Below are 17,688 nucleotides of genomic sequence, written 5' to 3'. Positions count from 1 at the left end.
ATACTTTCGTTTTTCTTAGAAGAGTTTTTATGAGTCTTCCGACTTCATCATCCGACGTACAAGATTTATTTTTGAACATTGTTTCAGTCGAGTATATTTAAATATATTTAAGTATATTTCAACCGCTTTATATGAGTCTTTATCAAATATTGCATTTAATTGATTTCTACATTGGTTTCAGAGCCAAAATCAGTGCAGGATTCGAATAAGCATTTTACATAAATCTGATTGGTTGAAAAGCTTTATAAGATATTTTATTTGTTTACTGAAACTGAGTTTATTGTGATTCGCGTGATATATTTATAATTTACTCGAAAGAATTTTACAAGAAGTTATACATAAGTCCAAATCCGGCTTTATATCGAATTGTGTTGTTATATGAAACTACAGTGGAATAGTTATATACAAAATTACTCTATTTGATTCCTGCCTTTAGCTCCTCATTGCATCTAACAATCTAACAATCATAAGTTATATTATAAATTGTTTTGTTAAGTATAACTTAATTATAAAGTATATAATGTATTCCGAAATGTATTAATAATATTAAAAATCCATAATTTACATGTATCTTATAGATTTTCAGTACCGTTAGTACATTTCGGAATACAGATCTGAATGTATATCCTTCTCTCTCGCAGAATTTTACTAGAACCGTTAAGGCCCAGTTCAACAGTGGCCAGTTAGCTTAACTAGTAGTTAACTCTCACTCTCCGTCTCTATCTAACCTTTGAGTTAAACAGAGACAGAGAGTGAGAGTTAACTACTAGTTAAGCTAACTGGCCACTGTTGAACTGGGCCTAAGTTGACCAGATGGCTCTGATTAGAGAAATTCTAACTCATAAGATAAGTGGGGCACGCACCAAAGAAAGAGCCAATAGGATGTGTGATAACATGTACGTAGTTCTTTCTTATTATATACATGTCCTCTCTTGTACATACACGATATGTACATGTGTGCTGCACGTGATCGTCGCGATCCGTTCCATCTACGTGCTACCGCATGATATTGAGGCCGGTTTCCGCTACCTCCCATATATCTTGCAGGTGAGTTGGAGCTCGAATTTGACATCTTAGCAGTGGCCACGTTTATTTGTTCATTCACATTGTTTCTCGCATATCTTGCGACCTTATATTCGCAGTAGCTTGGAAACCTGATTTGCTAAAGCTAAAGGGAAGAGGAAAGAAATCAGTTGCTACATCTGTACACGCATTAGTCTAATAATATCATCTGGACGGTGTTCGTGTATAATTAAAGCATATCCGAGATCATGTCATTAGAGAAACATTATTTAGAGAAAACATTTACTTCAATTGAATCTTTAACGAAAGATTCAACAGAAGATTCAATGAAAGATTCAACGGAAGAGCAATACACTGAAAGAAAAATACATAAAATGGAAGAGGAGCAAGTAAGTCCTAACATCCTTTCTCAATTTTGCTGACTACGTGTTATTAGAACGTTAGAAAGCACATAAGATTTTGTATAAACGAATCAATACATTAATGATATTTCCTAAAGCGACAATTCCATACATTATACATAACAAAAAAAATTCATAAATATTCATATCAAGTCTATTTTTTACTAACACGTGTAATTTAAATAAAATTAAAAAATTTGATGTAAAAAAACTCTACATCAGCCGAATCCATTACGTTTATCAGAATTTAAGATAGAATTTATATTTATATATTTATAATTATTAATTTATATTTATTAATATTTATAAGTTAATATGTAATATAAAAAATACTTAAAAAGTTGGACTTATACATATATACGTATATACATATATACATATATACGTCAAAGTGCGCATGGGGTATATAAAGTTATAAATATAACTGTCTGCTTAAATTTAATATTATAAAATTTATAGATTGTGTAAGACTTACAATTAGGCAAGAAAGTTGACTAATTATCTTGAAATTTGACGTAAAATTATAATACAACTTTTTTATTTAATAAATCGATTGTCATCAACGAAACTAGCGGTGTTTAAGTTAAGTTACTTCTACAATTTGGCTATTTATTCAACTTTTTTTTATTGTCTAGTAAAAATGTTATTTTTATTTAAAAGAGACAATTAAATATATAAGATGTCTCAATAATTTCTATGTACTTTCAGTGAAATCGGATTTCAAATGGCTCTTATCCATATATATAAATATGTTATTACATGTTAGAATATTTGTTTGAAATTCAATCCCTTTTATTAAAAAGCATAAAAACTTTTAGGACATTTTGTTGTTCGTTCTTTTTTCATCATTTATAATTAAGTAAGTTAATTATTTTCAGATTTCTGACAAAGAAGTTGAGATTATCCCTAGTGAGAATACTCTGGAAAAGAAACAGACAGTATCGCCATTTTCACCTTCGTATATCAAGATGTGTTCTCGAACAAATCTTGAATCTACTATATTTGATCATACATGGACAATTGAACAATATAAGCGTTTTTCGACGATCAAACATATGATTCCCTCGTTTCCAGAAATAGCTCAATGCGAGATTCTAATGAATGTTTTACGTGACGATAGTTCATCGATTAAGGCAATAAAATTGAATATACTTACTGATAACTCATTTCATGGTTCATGTACCACTGTTATAATGCGATTGTCTGGAGAAATTGTATCATTAAAATCCATTTCAGGTCATATATCGAATATGACATTGTTAACTGAGTTCTTGACACAGAACTGTAAGCTTAATCTTGAAAATACTCTTGTAGTAAATTTCCGGTTTGAAATTTTTTGTAATCTGATAAATAAAACTATATGTATGAATTTACTGCCATGGTCAACAGAAGTTTCAAGAAATGTGAAATATTTTGAAGACTCGAGCTTTGATAAGCTAGCGTGTAAAGATGAAGAATCAATCAAATTTATAGTGGAAGGAAAACCATATGTTATACCAAAAAAATCGTTGTGCGCCATCAACAGTAGTTACTTTAAGAATATCTGCCTTACACATGAGGGAAAAGAAAAAAATATGACAATTAATATGAATGAATTAGTAGCGGATAATGAGGTAGAATCTTTTGGACAGATTTTATTATATATTACAACTGGCTCAATAGAACAATGTGATTATGATATGCTTAAACAATTGTTAACAGCAGCTGATAAGTATGATGTACCAAGTTTAAAATTAACGTGTGAACATTATTTGCTACACTTTATTACTATTAACAATGCTATAGAACTTCTACAGTTTGCGCTTTCGTCTAATGCAAAATTTTTAGGAACACATTCGGCAAATTATATTAAATTTTACCTAAAACAGATTAAGAATACTAAAGAATTTCGAGATCTACCACAAGAGAATTTAAATAAGATAATGGAATTGATTGAGGAAAGTAAATTACCTGAAGGCAGTACTCATTCTTTGTTACCGTTTAAGGCAGATGAGGAATTTACATTTGCAAATATTGGAGTGTAATATTGCAGTCCTAAATTCATAAAATATGATAAAGATATTTTTCTTATTTAATTAGTATATTTTTTTTTTGCTACATATATTCTAGCTTTTAATTTTTATACCGAGTGTTTCTGAAAGAGCGTCCATTAATTACATAGCGCTATTTTTTGTCAAAAATTTAATTCGAAGAAATCTGAACCATTTTTTTCTATAATGCATAATTCTAATGGATAATCTAATACAGCAGTAATTATTGACTAAAGTCAATTCAATTAGCACCATTTTTTAACCGAGTGTACTTTCACTGACGTACTGATTCAGAATATTTCAACTCAATTTTTGTTGAAAAATTTTGATGAAATTACTGGGCATTCTTTAAGAAACACTATGTGAGAATTTATATTCAAATAAGTACTAATACAAATTAAAAATAATTCTTGATTTAAGTTCAAATGTACGAATAAAACTATTATTAATTACACTTAATGTAGTTTTCTCAAGTCTACAGGTTGATTTAAAACAAAGGGAAATAAGAATTCTTACAAACCTATGTTACCTGTATATTTCATTTACTTTTATCAGTATTATGTCTTATTAAAAATTTCGTTCTGTAGATTATTTTGCGTACATACACATTATAGCGTCGGAGTCTTTAGCAACTACCTTTTTCAACAAAATATTAATTTTTTTTTAATTTAAGCTTGATTTTTGTTTTTCAATGTTTATTTGCGTTTTCGATATTGCTATTAACGTACATACACATTATAGCGTCGTAGTCTTTAGCAACTACCTTTTTCAACGAAATATTAATTCTTTTTGTAAATTTAAGCTTGATTTTTGCTTTTCAATGTTTATTTGCTTTTTCGATATTGTCATTAATTCGAGTTCAATAAAATGTGATTTATTTGAAACCATCAAATTCATAATTATTCCTTAATGCATATATGAAAAAATAAATAAACTTATATTTTATTATTTATCTTTTTACCAGTTTATTTATCTTTATTTTTAATTTAGAGACGTATGTGATGTTGAGCGAATTGCATACAAAGATGTTCGTTTTAATAGAAATATACAATTCGATCACCTGGAGATAAAAGAAAATGCTTCACAAAAATTTATAAATCGGCTAATTTGAGTTAAATTTAATAAATTCAACAAATTTGAGTCAAATTTAATAAATCTTCATCTCAAAATGTAAACATTTCGTTGTATGTAAATTTACATTTTGAAATACCAAGTTATTAAATTTATTCTTTAAAAAAATTAAAATAAGACATATAGCTTCATTGATTGATTTTGTATCTCTTGTTAATCTAGTCTCTGTGCTTCATTCGATATGAAACTATATCGTAGTTTTAGGAGAAGGTAATTCAAAAGTAAAGAACAAAAATTAAATAATTAAATAATATTAGCGAAAATTGTCGTGAATTATAAAAATTCTTCGTTTATGTGATTATTTAGCTTCTTTCGGCAACTGCAAGTATTATACAAAATATTTTACCGGAAGAAATATTGACTGTTTTTAGTAATAATAAATGGGTTGATCATGTTTACATTTCTCGAATAAAAATAAAAGTATTCGAGATTGCGATAGCTTAAAAATTGCGAAAGATTCATAGCAGGCGTTGTGACATTTTATTGATTTTCTTCTCAACGCTTATCATAACGAAACTTGATAGCTGTTCTCGGGTCTTCTTCGGCAATCGATGATTTAATCGCGTATTGATTTCAAACGTATAAATCAAGATGGGACGAAACGTAAATTAATTTGATCCGGGACACTCGCCGTTCGGTCTACCTCTATAAAATCCTAAACTTCGTGTACATTTTTTTATCCCTTTTGTATATTTAGGCTGTTTAGTAAAGTGACACGTTACGCTTATATCTTAATTTGCATCAGTGTTAATACGTTCCTACATAACATCTACATAACTCGGCATCATCCATCTTCCTTCTTCACGCGTCACGCGAACAGATATCCCTACTAAAAATAAAAAGAGAAAAGAAACAGGCTGTATTTTTTTATCATCTGTCATACGACAAGATTTATTATTGAACATTGTTTCAGTCGAGTATATTTAAATATATCTGGACATATTTTGATCGTTCTATGAGCCCTTATAAAGCAATGGGTTAATTGGTTTTTACACATCAGTTTCCAGAGCCAAATTGATGCAGGAGTCAAATAAGCATTTTACATAAATCTGATTGGTTGAAAAGCGTCACAAGATTTTATTTCTTACTGAAACTGGATAAAGAGACAACCAACCCTTGCGACCCTTTAAATTTTGCTAAATTTTTAATATGTTACGGTACACCTCGTTCACTAATATAAGATACAGTAATTCTGTCTAATGCGTAATAGTTTATGAAATATTAATGTTTAAAATTTGTCGTGTGCGTAATTGTTTTAAAACTCTGCAAAATAAAGTTTATTTATGTACTATAATAATTGTATTATAAATAAGAAAAAACGTAATTATAATGACGTTGCAAAGTAGTACATCACAATTAACAAAAATACATTACATAACACTTAATTAAATTTCAGTGTCGGAACTTTCAATTTAAGCACAATCAATATCATGATCACATTGTATATACGTTTTTGGATGCTATCTATCATAGAAACATTTCAAACACATAATTTAATCGAGCGCATTTTATGAGTGCAACTTCTTTGTATAAGCATGATTTAGTTATCATTGATATAAAAAAAGAATACATATTTTGAACATTAATATTTCATAAACTATTGCGCATTGGACAGAGTTACTATATATCTTGTATTAGTTAATGAATGGAGTGTACTCTGAAACATATTAAAAATTTAACAAAATTTAAGGGATCAAAGGATGGTGGTTCTTTTGTAAGCCATAATAAATTGAAAAGAATTTTATGACAAGCACTAAATTACTGTATTGAGATTGAGAGTAGCCGTAAAAAATTTGTGTCACATGTGTCACGTGTCACGTGTGTGTGTCACGTATGTACATACGTGGCTCTTTTTCTTATCCCTTAGGCCTGTTCGTTGTAGCTGAACTTCTCGCACTGCGGTTCATCTTTCCTCTTTTTCTTTTCAAGTTGGAAAAAAAGAGAATAAATGAACGATGCAAGAAGTTTAGATAACACGAACAGAGGCCTCTTGTGTCCACGATGCTAGAAATGTGATTGGTCATATCTTTCTCCGTTTGAGATTTCGGAGCAATTTCTATTAGCAACGTGGAAACACGTGGACACAAAGGCTTTAGGATGCGTGTCCCTTACCACTAGGCCTGTTCGGTTTAGGCTACGGTCAACGTGACGCTACAAATGCTTCGAAGCATTCCTCTTCTCTTTTCTTTCAATGAAGAAAGAAAGAGAAGAAGAACGCTCCAAAGCATTTGTAGCGTCACGTTGACCGTAGCCTTAGCTGAACCTCTTGCACTATTCATCTTTCCTCTTTTTCTTTTCACATTGGAGAGAAAAGGAGAAAAGGAGAAGAGATGACCTGTGCAAGAAATTCAGTTAAAACGGACAGGCTTACTTATTTTATGGATGAGCAGAGGTTCGAATCTACACGAGGCAGTGGCCATGTTCGTTTGTTCATTCGCATTATCTCTCGGATTATCTCGACGTTATATTCGCAGTAGCTTGGAAACTTGATTTGACAAAAGGAAATAAAAGAAATCAGTTGCCTCGTCTGTACTACATACACGCATTATTAGTCTAATAAATGTTATTATTTGGACGGTGTTGGAATATTACCAAAGCATATCATTAGAAAAACGCAAGATCTTAAGTGTGACTGATCAAGATTCAGCGGAAAAGCAAATACGCATAAGCAAATATGACATTTAATACGAATAAGCAAATGCCATTATTTAACGAGGCAAATCAAGTAAGTTCTTAACAGTTTTTTTTTTAACTTCGTTGACCACGTGTTATTAGAACGTTAGGAAACACATAAAACATTAATGTCTAACGAATTAATTATGACACTTCCTAAAGCGATAATTTCAAGCATTCTACATAACAAAGAAAATGCATAAATTCATACACGTATCAAATCCACTTTCTACTAGCATGTGTAATTTGAATAAAAATTATTAATGCTAAGAGTTTACTTTACATGCATCCATTACTTTTATCAGAATTCATGATAGAATCCTATTTATATGTAATATGAAAAGCATTTTAAGAATTGAACTTATATATATGTTTATATGTATATCCAAATGCATGAGGTGTAAAATTATAAATAAAAGTTTATTCTTAAATTAACGGGAATTATAGATCGTGTAAAACTTAAGGGGTTACACCACATTGAAGCCTAAAAAAAGCAGCGATTTTTGAGATTTTTTTTTAGACATTGGTAAAGTAAATAAAAAATCTATAAAAAGGTATTGATTCTACATCTATTTGAGTACATAAAAAATATTTTTAATTTTATTTTTTAAACAAGATGGCGTCGTTGGGGCTAATCCATTGAGGCTTGTTTTTCAGGAAAAATAAATTGGCGTGCAGGATAACTGCAAAGCAGTTGGACCTAGAACAAAAAGCCAACAATTTTTAATTTCTACACAGTATTTACTAAAGAAATATGTAGGGGTTTTAAATAATATGGTTTCTTTGTAAAAATGGTAAATATTTGAAAAAAGAGTGTCATTTTTTACTTAAAAATTTAGTATAAAGATATCCGTAGCAAAGACAATTTTTAATATATCGCAAAACTCCTACAAATTTCTTTAGATAATTTAGATAAGAAGAGCCTATCAAAATTTTAAGTAAATCGGATAAAAATTGTAGAAGTTATATGCTGCACGCCGATTTGAAAAATGTCATCTCGAGAAAAACGCGTTTAAAGTTTTACGTAGCAATATTTCGTGTATAATTGAAAAATTGAAAAATTACCTTTAGTCTGCGTTTCCTGCGCCATATAATTGTCCTTCTATGTCAACTTCAGCTTTCTCTGCCCCTTTTCTGTCTGATTTTAAGGCTTCGTACCTTTGTACCTGAAAAGTCAGCCGCTTCGAACCGTTCAGAGCCTATTGTGGCGCGCTGGCTCGCTTCCCTTTAATCGGCTGTATAGTCGTAAATACTTCGAATTTTACATTCCGACAAAAAGGACTTTATTTTTAGGACTATATACTAACGTTTAAACGGAAAAAAAATTTTTGATTTTTTGAATCTTTCAAAGAGGTTCAACCCCTTAAGTCTTACACGATCTATAATTCCCGTTAATTTAAGAATAAACTTTTATTTATAATTTTACACCTCATGCATTTTGATATACATATACATATATGTATAAGTTCAAATCTTAAAATGCTTTTCATATTACATATAAATAGCATTTTATCATGAATTCTGATAAAAGTAATGGATACATGTGAAGTATAGACTCTTTGCATTAAGGGGTTACACCACTTTAAAATTTTCAAAAAATTAAATTTTTTTCCGTTTAAACGATAGTCTTAAAAATAAAGTCCTTTTTGTCGGAATGTAAAATTCGAAGTATTTACGACTATACAGCCGATTAAAGGAAAGCGCGCCGGCGCGCCACAGGTAGGCTCCGAACAGTTCGAAGCGGCTGACTTTTCAGGTACAAAGGGACGAAGCCTTAAAATCAGACAGAAAAGAGGCAGAGAAAGCTGAAGCAGTCGACATAGAAGGACAATTATATGGCGCAGGAATCGCATTTTTATGTATTCAAATAGATGTAGAATCAATACCTTTTTATAGATTTTTTACTTACTTTACCATTGTCTCAAAAAAAATTTCAAAAATATAGCTGCTTTTTTTAGGCTTCAATGTGGTGTAACCCCTTAAGCAAGAAAGAAGTTTAGTAATCATTCTTGAAATTTGACGTAAAATGGCTATTTACTTATTCAAATCATTTTTTGTGGTTGTCTAACATAAGATGTTATTTTAATTTAAAGAAAGATATATTAAAGTTGTCCCTAAAATTTCTACGTATTTTAAGTTAAATCCAATTCCAAGTGACTCTTATCTATACATGATGTATAAGCGTTATTACATGTTAGAATATTTGTTTGAAATTTAATCTATTTTATTATAAAAAGCAGCGATTTTCAGTATATTTTGATGTTGATCACATTTTCATCACTTTTAATAAGAAGTTAATTATTTTCAGATGTGGAACCCGAGTTCCACTCCGAATCAGATCCTGAGGTCTGAAGGAATAAAACATGAGAATAGCTATACTGCCAATGAGATTGTCCCGAAAAAGGAGCAGACAGTATCTTCACCATTTTTACCTTCGTATACCAAGAGCTATTCTCAAACACGATTTGAAGTGACTACGTCTGACCATAAATGGAAAATTGATCAATTTGGACGTCTCTCAGCAATCGTAGATACATTAAATTCTCCACCATTTGGAGAAAACAACCAGTATAAGATTCAAATGAATATTTCACGTAAAGATTTGCTATGTGCAATACGAATTTCAATACGTACTAATACAGCATTTAAAGGTTCATGTACTACTACTATAATGCATCCACCTGAAACAGTCTTAGCGTCAAGATCGATTTCGTGTCGTATATCGGATATGACATTGTTAATTTATGTCTCGGACCGCTCGTACATTTCTACAGAGGCCTTTGTAATACATTGCAAGATTGAACATTTTCATCAACTGATAAGTAACACTATACACATGAATTTACAATTAAAACCACCTCCAACGGTAAGAGATAACGAGATAAAATTTTCTGAAAACCCAACTTTTGATTTCCAGTCTGAGAATGAGAAATCGATCAAATTTATAATAGGAAGTGAACAGTATGTTATATCAAAAAAATTGTTGTACGCCATCAACAGTAGTTACTTTAAGAATATCTGCTTTACACATGATGAAAAGGAGAAGAATATGACAAATGAATTATTAGCGTATAATAAAATAGAATCTTTTAAACAGATTTTATTATATATTACAACTGGTTCAATAGAACATCGTTATTATAACGCTCATACGCTTAAAGATTTATTAACAACAGCTGATAAGTATGATGTACCAAGTTTAAAATTAACGTGTGAACATTATTTGCTACACGATATTACCATTAACAATGCTGTGGAACTTCTACAGTTTGCGTTGTTGTCTAATGCAAAATTTTTGGGAACACATTCAGCAGCTTTTATTAAACTTCACATAGAAGAGATTAGGAATACTAAACAATTTCGAAATCTATCACAAGAGAATTTAATTAAGATAATGGAATTGATTGAGAAAAGTAAATTTGAAGTCAGCACTGATCAATTATCTTTGTCACCACCTAATTTGTCACTATAGTGGGTTTGCCACCACCTAAGAAATCTAATTATAATTATTAACTTTTATATGTATAACAATTTATATACAAATAAGTATATATTAATATGGATAAAAAATAATTCATTTTTTAAATTTAATGTACGAATGAAATTTATTATTAATTATATTTAATGTAGTTTAGTTATAATTTTCTTAAGGTATTCCTTTCATGACACCAAAATCTTAAGAATTAACTGATTTTTTGGTACGAGAAAGTTAAAATGCATATCTTTACGCCAGAAAAAAATCAAACCACATTACCGAACATATAAAAAAGGATTATGACTTTGAAAATTCGATATTTTATATGTGACGTTATCGAGAAAAAGTCTATTTTCCACATTTCAATGTAATAATTTGTTTATCAAATATTGTAAGATATTAAATATTAACTGCGCTACATATTCGCTAAACTCTATACTTTCGATAGTGCCGATAAAAATACAGAGTTACCGAATATTTAAACAAAATATTTATGTTCAAAGTTGACTTGAAATGTGGTTTATAGATGAATATTTTTAATAGCGACTTCCAAGGAATTATTTGGCAACGCTGCAAGCTGTGCGCTCATGTCACACTTCAGTTCATCACGTACGGTTTATTATCAACTATTTATTATGTTTTAAAAAAGAAAAATAATCCAAAAATATATATATCGCATAAAAAATATAAACAAAATATATAAATACTTTATATTCAATAAAAATTATTCGCCAGTGATGAAATAATTCGGTATAGTTAAACGGCCTGACTGGCAAGTTTTATTAAGTATATCACAACGACGTTTCGACCATTATTTTGGGTCCTTTTCAAGTTATTTTAACAATGATGGATCATTGTGCGTCAATCATATAAAATTCGTGGCGGGTCGGAAAAATACGACGGTCTCATGTGAAGGCCGAAAAACTAACTTGCCAGTCAGGCCGTTTAATTATACCGAATTAAATACTTTATGTTTCTTATCACTCATTATTATTATAAAATCTCTCTTTGATAAAAAGAAAATGTCACAATATTTTTTGGTTAATGAAATTGACACTTACATTGACACTTTTGTTATCAACTTCACATTTTACAATTGGCGCCCTGAAAAGCCGGCAGCGTTGCCATATTGTTCTGACAGTAAAATGTACCAAAAAATGAAAAATTTCTAAATACACATAATATTTTCATTTTTTTCTTATAATTAAACATAATAATCAATTATAACTTGATTTTATATAAGTTTAATGCAATATACAAGAGTTTGCTGAGGCCCTGCTTAAGCGCCTACAAAATACGCTCCTCCGTGAAAGGAATATCTTAAGTTTACAGGTTGCTCCAGAACAAACGAAAATAAGAAAATATGAATCTTTACAAACTTGTGTTATCCATAAATGTTTTATTTAATTTTATCAGTACTATATTTTCTTAAAATTTCCAATTGTTCTATAGATCATCTTGTTTATATATTATAGTGTCAGAATCTTTTTTTTTAGGTACTCCCTTTTTTAAAACGAATAAGTTATTTTTTAAGTTATTTTTTAAATTTAAACTTAATTTTGGTTTTTTAATGTTTATCGTAATTATACATTTTCGATATTGTCATTTGTCATTAATTGAGGTTCAATAAAATGCAATTATATTAAAACAGAATCAAATTCATAATTATTCCTTAATATACATATGTAGAGAAAAAACTTAATTTTATGTATTTTCTAACAGTTTATCTTCATTTCTAATTCAGAGACATATGTGATATTGGCAAATTATTATATAGAGATATCTGATAATAATGGAAATATACTGTCCAACCATCGGTAGATGGAAAAAAATGCTTCACAAAAATTATAAATCTACACAAATAATATAAAGCTACACGAATTAAATTTGATAATTTTGTATCTTTTATTAATGTAGTTTCTGCACTTAATTCGAAATAAAACTTTATATTGTCGCTTTGGGTGAAGAAAGATAATATGAAAATAAAAGGTAAAGCAAAGTGTGAGAGAACAATGATAACTCTGTAACCGGATAGAAGAAATTTATTTTTTAACAATAATAATATTGTTAAAATATAATGTTGGATCTGTTTGATCAGGTAAAGTAAGAATGTAATGTATCCTATATACATAATATAAAAGTAGTTTGTGATATGCATTCATCTAATCTATTCGTTCGTTTATCTTTTTGCTAGCATATCTTAGCGATGCAATTAACAGTTATTATTGCACAAATAAAAAAGTCGAGAAAGATACTCATTAATTATTACAGTAAAATTGATAAAGTTTTAATCGCACAAAACTTTAATAAAATATTCTAGTATTTCCAAGTTAATGTTATTGTTAATGTTAATGTTAATGTTTAATGTTATTGTGTATGAAAATAGTCGTAAGTTATAAAAGTTCTTCATGTTATTTATGTAGATAGGTCTAGCATTTGATTATTCAACTTACTTTCGGTGACTGCAAATTTTGTACAAAATATTATTTCGTTGAAAGAAGATTTATTGATTCTTTTTAGCATCGATAAATGAATTAATAATTTTTAGATTTTTCGCAAAAAAAGATTTTGTTCGATATTACAATAGCTTAAAAATAGCGATAGATTCATAGGGTGCATTTCATTTCACGCACGATGCGCATAATGCATTATTTATCCTTTTGTTGTCCATTAAATGTTAAACAAGGATAAATGATGCATTGTGCGCATCATATGCGTGAAACGGAACGCACTCAGAGTATATATATATAGGCATCGCGACATTTTTCGATCTTCTTTTCAACGCTTATCATAACGAAACTTGAGCCGTTCTCGGAACTTCTGCAATGTAATCAAGTCAGGACAAAATGTAAACTGCTATTTCGCTGTCTATCGCGGTATATCGCGAACTTAGCCTTACGTAAAATGTTTTTTGTATATTTTAAAAATTCCTTGGTTACCAAGTTGTCCCAAGTTTATTGTAGTGAATTTAAGGGTAAAATATAACAAAAAAATCTCTGCATCTTCCTTCCTCTCGCGCCGCGCCAACAGATATCCTTACTAAAGATAAATACTAAAGAGAAAAGAAGTAGGCTGCATGATCATGCGCCTCGAAGAGCGTCGCGCGCGATTATTCGTCGAGGCACCGCGCCTCGCGACAGGAACGCGTGTTCGACGCGCGAGCATTAGCAACCCTGTAATAAAAAACTAAAACTTGAAAATAGAGTCACGCGCTCCGCGTGATTGGCAGAATAAGCGTATTCTCCGGTTTCCCACGGCGCGACCGCCGAAGGGAGAGTCTCGGACCAGGCAGAAGACTGCAGAAGACTTTGAATCGTCGGCTCGTTCGTACGGTATAATAGCTGATGACGATCCTTGATAAAATCTCGTGTCGTGCGTTGTTCTGTGATTCTGAGATTGGAAATTGTTTGCGTGCAATAACACTGAGTTTGTGAGCTGACGCCCGTATCATTTTCGCGATCGTCCCTGGCCTCGTGATTAAGATCTCTGTCGGCCGCGAGCAAGATCTCCGACTGCAAGATCTCCGACATCAAGATCTCCGACGGCTTTGTCAGAAGGACGAAGACTTCCGCGTGTACGCGAATTGCTCCGGGCGTCGCCTGCTCTTCTTGTGCACAAAATAAACGTTTGTTTGTTAATAACGACACGAACTCTCAAGTTCCTCTCCCGCTCACGATTCTTTAGCGAATCTGAGGATTCGCGCAACCGACTGTCTTCGCGCTCATCTCTGGGCGTATCTCGGCATTTCAATCGGGACGATCTCCTCGAGATCGGCTCCCAAACAATCTGGAAGGTGTTGGAATATTAACAATCGAAGTATGTCGTTAGAGAAACGTAAAATCTTAAGTTCAACTGATCAAGATTCAGCGGTAAAGCGAATATCTGTAATGGAAGAGCAGCAAGTAAGTTCTTAACAGTTGAAGGGTGCAGAGGAAAAAGAATCAAAGTTCACTTTTTGTCGAAATTAATCTGATCATATATCTTCTGGCATTTTCAAACAACTTTCATATATTTCTTATCTGTTTTGATCATTGAAGAACAGTTACAATAATTCATTGGAAAGGTACCGTCGGTGTACCGTGCTGGGAAAAGAAACAATCATAATCTACGCGCTTGTGGGGAAAACCATCAGAGTCCAACATATGTATAACCACTATGTAAATACTAAATAAGTAAAAGCTGAAACTGCGTTCCGATATTCACTAAATTTGCTACTATTTTTTTCAATAGCTTCCTAAGATATCTAATGTCTTTTGAAACTTAAAATTGCGTTTTCTCGAAATCACTCTGGGTGGACATTGATCGTTTTTCTTCTATACCCTTCAGTTCTTTTCTCATTTGAAAAATAATATATTAAATATAGGGTGTCTAAAAAATCTCTATGTATTTTTAAGTTAAATTCGATTTCAAGTGGCTCATATCTATACATTTAAACATATATATATTATTACTTATTAGGATACTTGATTGAAAGTCAATCTATTTTCTTAAAAAGTATAGAAACTTTCTAGAACATTTTGATGTTGGTGCTTTTCATCATTCATAAGTAAATTATAATTTATTTATTTTCAGATTTCTGACAAAGAAGTTGAGAATATCTCTACTGAGAACAAAGAACAGACAGTATCTTCACCATTCTTACCTTCATATGCCAAGAGTTATTCTCAAACACATATTGAATCGACTATACTTGACCATACATGGAAAATTGATCAATTTATGCGTTTTTGTGAGATTAAGAATACGATAACGTTTCCGTCGTTTCCAGAAATAGGTCAATGCGAGATTTTAATGAATATGTCACGACAGGATAATTGGCGGATAAATGTAATAAAATGTTATATACTTACTAATAATTCATTTTGTGGTTCATGTACCACTACTATAACGTATGCGCCGAGACAGTATTTGTCATCAAACTTTATTTCAGGTCACATATCCGATATGACATTGTTAATTGAGTTCTCGCCAGAGAGATTTTTGTTTGATCGAACAGGTGCGCTTATAGTACACTGCAAGTTTGAAATTTTTCATAATCTAATAGATAAAACTATACGTATGAATTTATTACCATCTTTAACAGAATTTTCAAACGACGTGACATATTTTGAAGATTCGACCGTTGATAAGTTTCGGTGTAAAGATGAGGAATCAATCGAATTTATAGTAGGAAAAAACCAATATGTTATATCAAGAAAATTGTTGCGCGCCACCGACAGTAGTTATTTTAAGTATATCTGCCTTACACATAAGGAAAAGGTAAAAGATATGACAGATGAATTAGTAACGGATAATGAGATACAATCTTTTGAACAGATTTTAATGTATATTAAAACTGGCTCAACGTTGCAACTGGAACAACGTTATTACATGCTTAAAAATTTATTAACAGCGGCTGATAAGTATGATGTACCAACTTTGAAATTAGCATGTGAACATTATTTATTACGCCATATTACGTTTGAAAGTGCTGTGGAACTTATACAGCTTGCGTTCTTGTCTAATGCAAAATTTTTAGAAACGCATTCGGCATCTTTTATTAAACTTCACATAAAAGAATTTAGGGACACTAAAGCATTTCAAAGTCTATCGCAAGAAAATTTAAGTAAGATAATGGAATATATTGAGAAAAGTAAACCACTTGAAATCAGCACTCGTAAATTTTCGTCACCATTTATGACAGATAAGAAATTCACATTGGCTAATATTGGATTCACGTAATATTGCAGTCTTAAATATAAATTTGTAGAACATGATAAAGATATTTTTCTTATATAATTAGTAAACATGTTTCCGCGATTTTTCTACATTATAATTTTTAATTTTTATATATACATATGTAAGAATTAATATGCGAATATATATTAATAGTATTATTAGTACAAATTAAGAATAATTCGTTTTTGAGTTCAAACGTATGAATGAAGCTATTATACTGAATAAAGTTTAGTTATAATTACACATGTAGTTTAATTTTTTCATATCTACAGGTTGATCTAGAAAAAAAGCAAATGGAAAATAAGAATTGTTACAAACTTATATTATGTATAAATGTTTTACTTAATTTTATCAGTACTGCATCTTATTAAAAATTTCTAATCGTTCTGTAGATGATCCTGTGCACTATATAGTTCTTTGAGAATTTATTATAATAACTCACAATCTCAAAAGTTGATTCTTTTTAAAAATAAAAATAAAACAATATGGTTTTGTTAATTAATTGTATATTTCTTCTTAATCTAGTTTCTGCTTAATTCGAAATAACATTATATTTTCGATTTGGGAAAAGGTAATTCGAAAGTAAAGAATAAGGCAAAGTGTGAACAGTGAAAGTAATCGGGTAGAAGAAATTTATTCCTAAACAATAAGAATATTATTCCTGAAATGTAATGTTGGATCTGTCAGGTACAGCAAGAATTCAATGTGTTCTACATAATAATGAAGGTAATTCGTATTGTACACCACTTTATCGAATCTATTCGTTCGTTTATTATTTTGCTAGCATATTTTAACAATGCAATTAACAGTTATTATTGCATAAATAAGAAAGCAAATACGTATTAATTATTACGATATAATTTAATTACGCGAAACTTTAATTAAATATTCTAATATTTTGAAGTTAGTCTTATTGTGTGTAAGTGAAAATTATAGTTGTGTTATAAAAATTCTTCATGTAGATCTAGTTTTAGTTCTTCGATGCTAAAGTAAATCTCAATCAGATTAAAGAATCAGTGAGCTAATTTTTCTACTGAATGTAGCTAAATTATATATAAAGGGTGCATTTCGAGAAATGTATTAATAGTAATAGTACTGATAGTTCATAATTTACATCACATATGCCACGGACTTTCAATACTGTCAGTACATTTTAGAATACAGTCAACAAAAGGATAAGGTTTTTAAACACTTTGTTACAAAAGAAAGCATCGCAGTGGCACAGAAATGAATTGTG

General features: G+C 30.4%; 2 protein-coding genes across 2 annotated transcripts; both read left to right on the top strand.

The window, feature by feature from the left end:
* Positions 1–943: 943 nt before the first annotated feature.
* Positions 944–4,246, top strand: LOC139824826 (uncharacterized). The gene is made up of 3 exons (XM_071797374.1): positions 944–1,047; positions 1,143–1,412; positions 2,303–4,246. The coding sequence occupies exons 2-3, from the start codon at positions 1,272–1,274 to the stop codon at positions 3,446–3,448; spliced, it is 1,287 nt and encodes a 428-aa protein (XP_071653475.1). The 5' UTR covers positions 944–1,047; positions 1,143–1,271; the 3' UTR covers positions 3,449–4,246.
* Positions 4,247–14,056: 9,810 nt separating this feature from the next.
* On the top strand, positions 14,057–16,653 carry LOC139824829 (protein roadkill-like). The gene is made up of 2 exons (XM_071797377.1): positions 14,057–14,635; positions 15,306–16,653. The coding sequence occupies exons 1-2, from the start codon at positions 14,552–14,554 to the stop codon at positions 16,452–16,454; spliced, it is 1,233 nt and encodes a 410-aa protein (XP_071653478.1). The 5' UTR covers positions 14,057–14,551; the 3' UTR covers positions 16,455–16,653.
* Positions 16,654–17,688: the final 1,035 nt, after the last annotated feature.

This window comes from Temnothorax longispinosus, unplaced genomic scaffold, assembly GCF_030848805.1.
Source record: "Temnothorax longispinosus isolate EJ_2023e unplaced genomic scaffold, Tlon_JGU_v1 HiC_scaffold_60, whole genome shotgun sequence".
Taxonomy (NCBI): Eukaryota; Metazoa; Arthropoda; class Insecta; order Hymenoptera; family Formicidae; genus Temnothorax; species Temnothorax longispinosus.
The sequence above is the reverse complement of the archived record's forward strand: the minus strand, read 5'-3'. Positions and strand labels throughout refer to the sequence as shown.

What these genes read in the sequence shown, in the direction of transcription:
- LOC139824826 (XM_071797374.1), top strand. Translation starts at nt 1,272, where the DNA reads ATGTCATTAGAGAAACATTATTTAGAGAAAACATTTACTTCAATTGAA. An exon ending in ATAAAATGGAAGAGGAGCAA is followed by an intron (nt 1,413 to 2,302) that starts GTAAGTCCTAAC and finishes AATTATTTTCAG; the next exon opens with ATTTCTGACAAAGAAGTTGA.
- LOC139824829 (XM_071797377.1), top strand. Translation starts at nt 14,552, where the DNA reads ATGTCGTTAGAGAAACGTAAAATCTTAAGTTCAACTGATCAAGATTCA. An exon ending in CTGTAATGGAAGAGCAGCAA is followed by an intron (nt 14,636 to 15,305) that starts GTAAGTTCTTAA and finishes ATTTATTTTCAG; the next exon opens with ATTTCTGACAAAGAAGTTGA.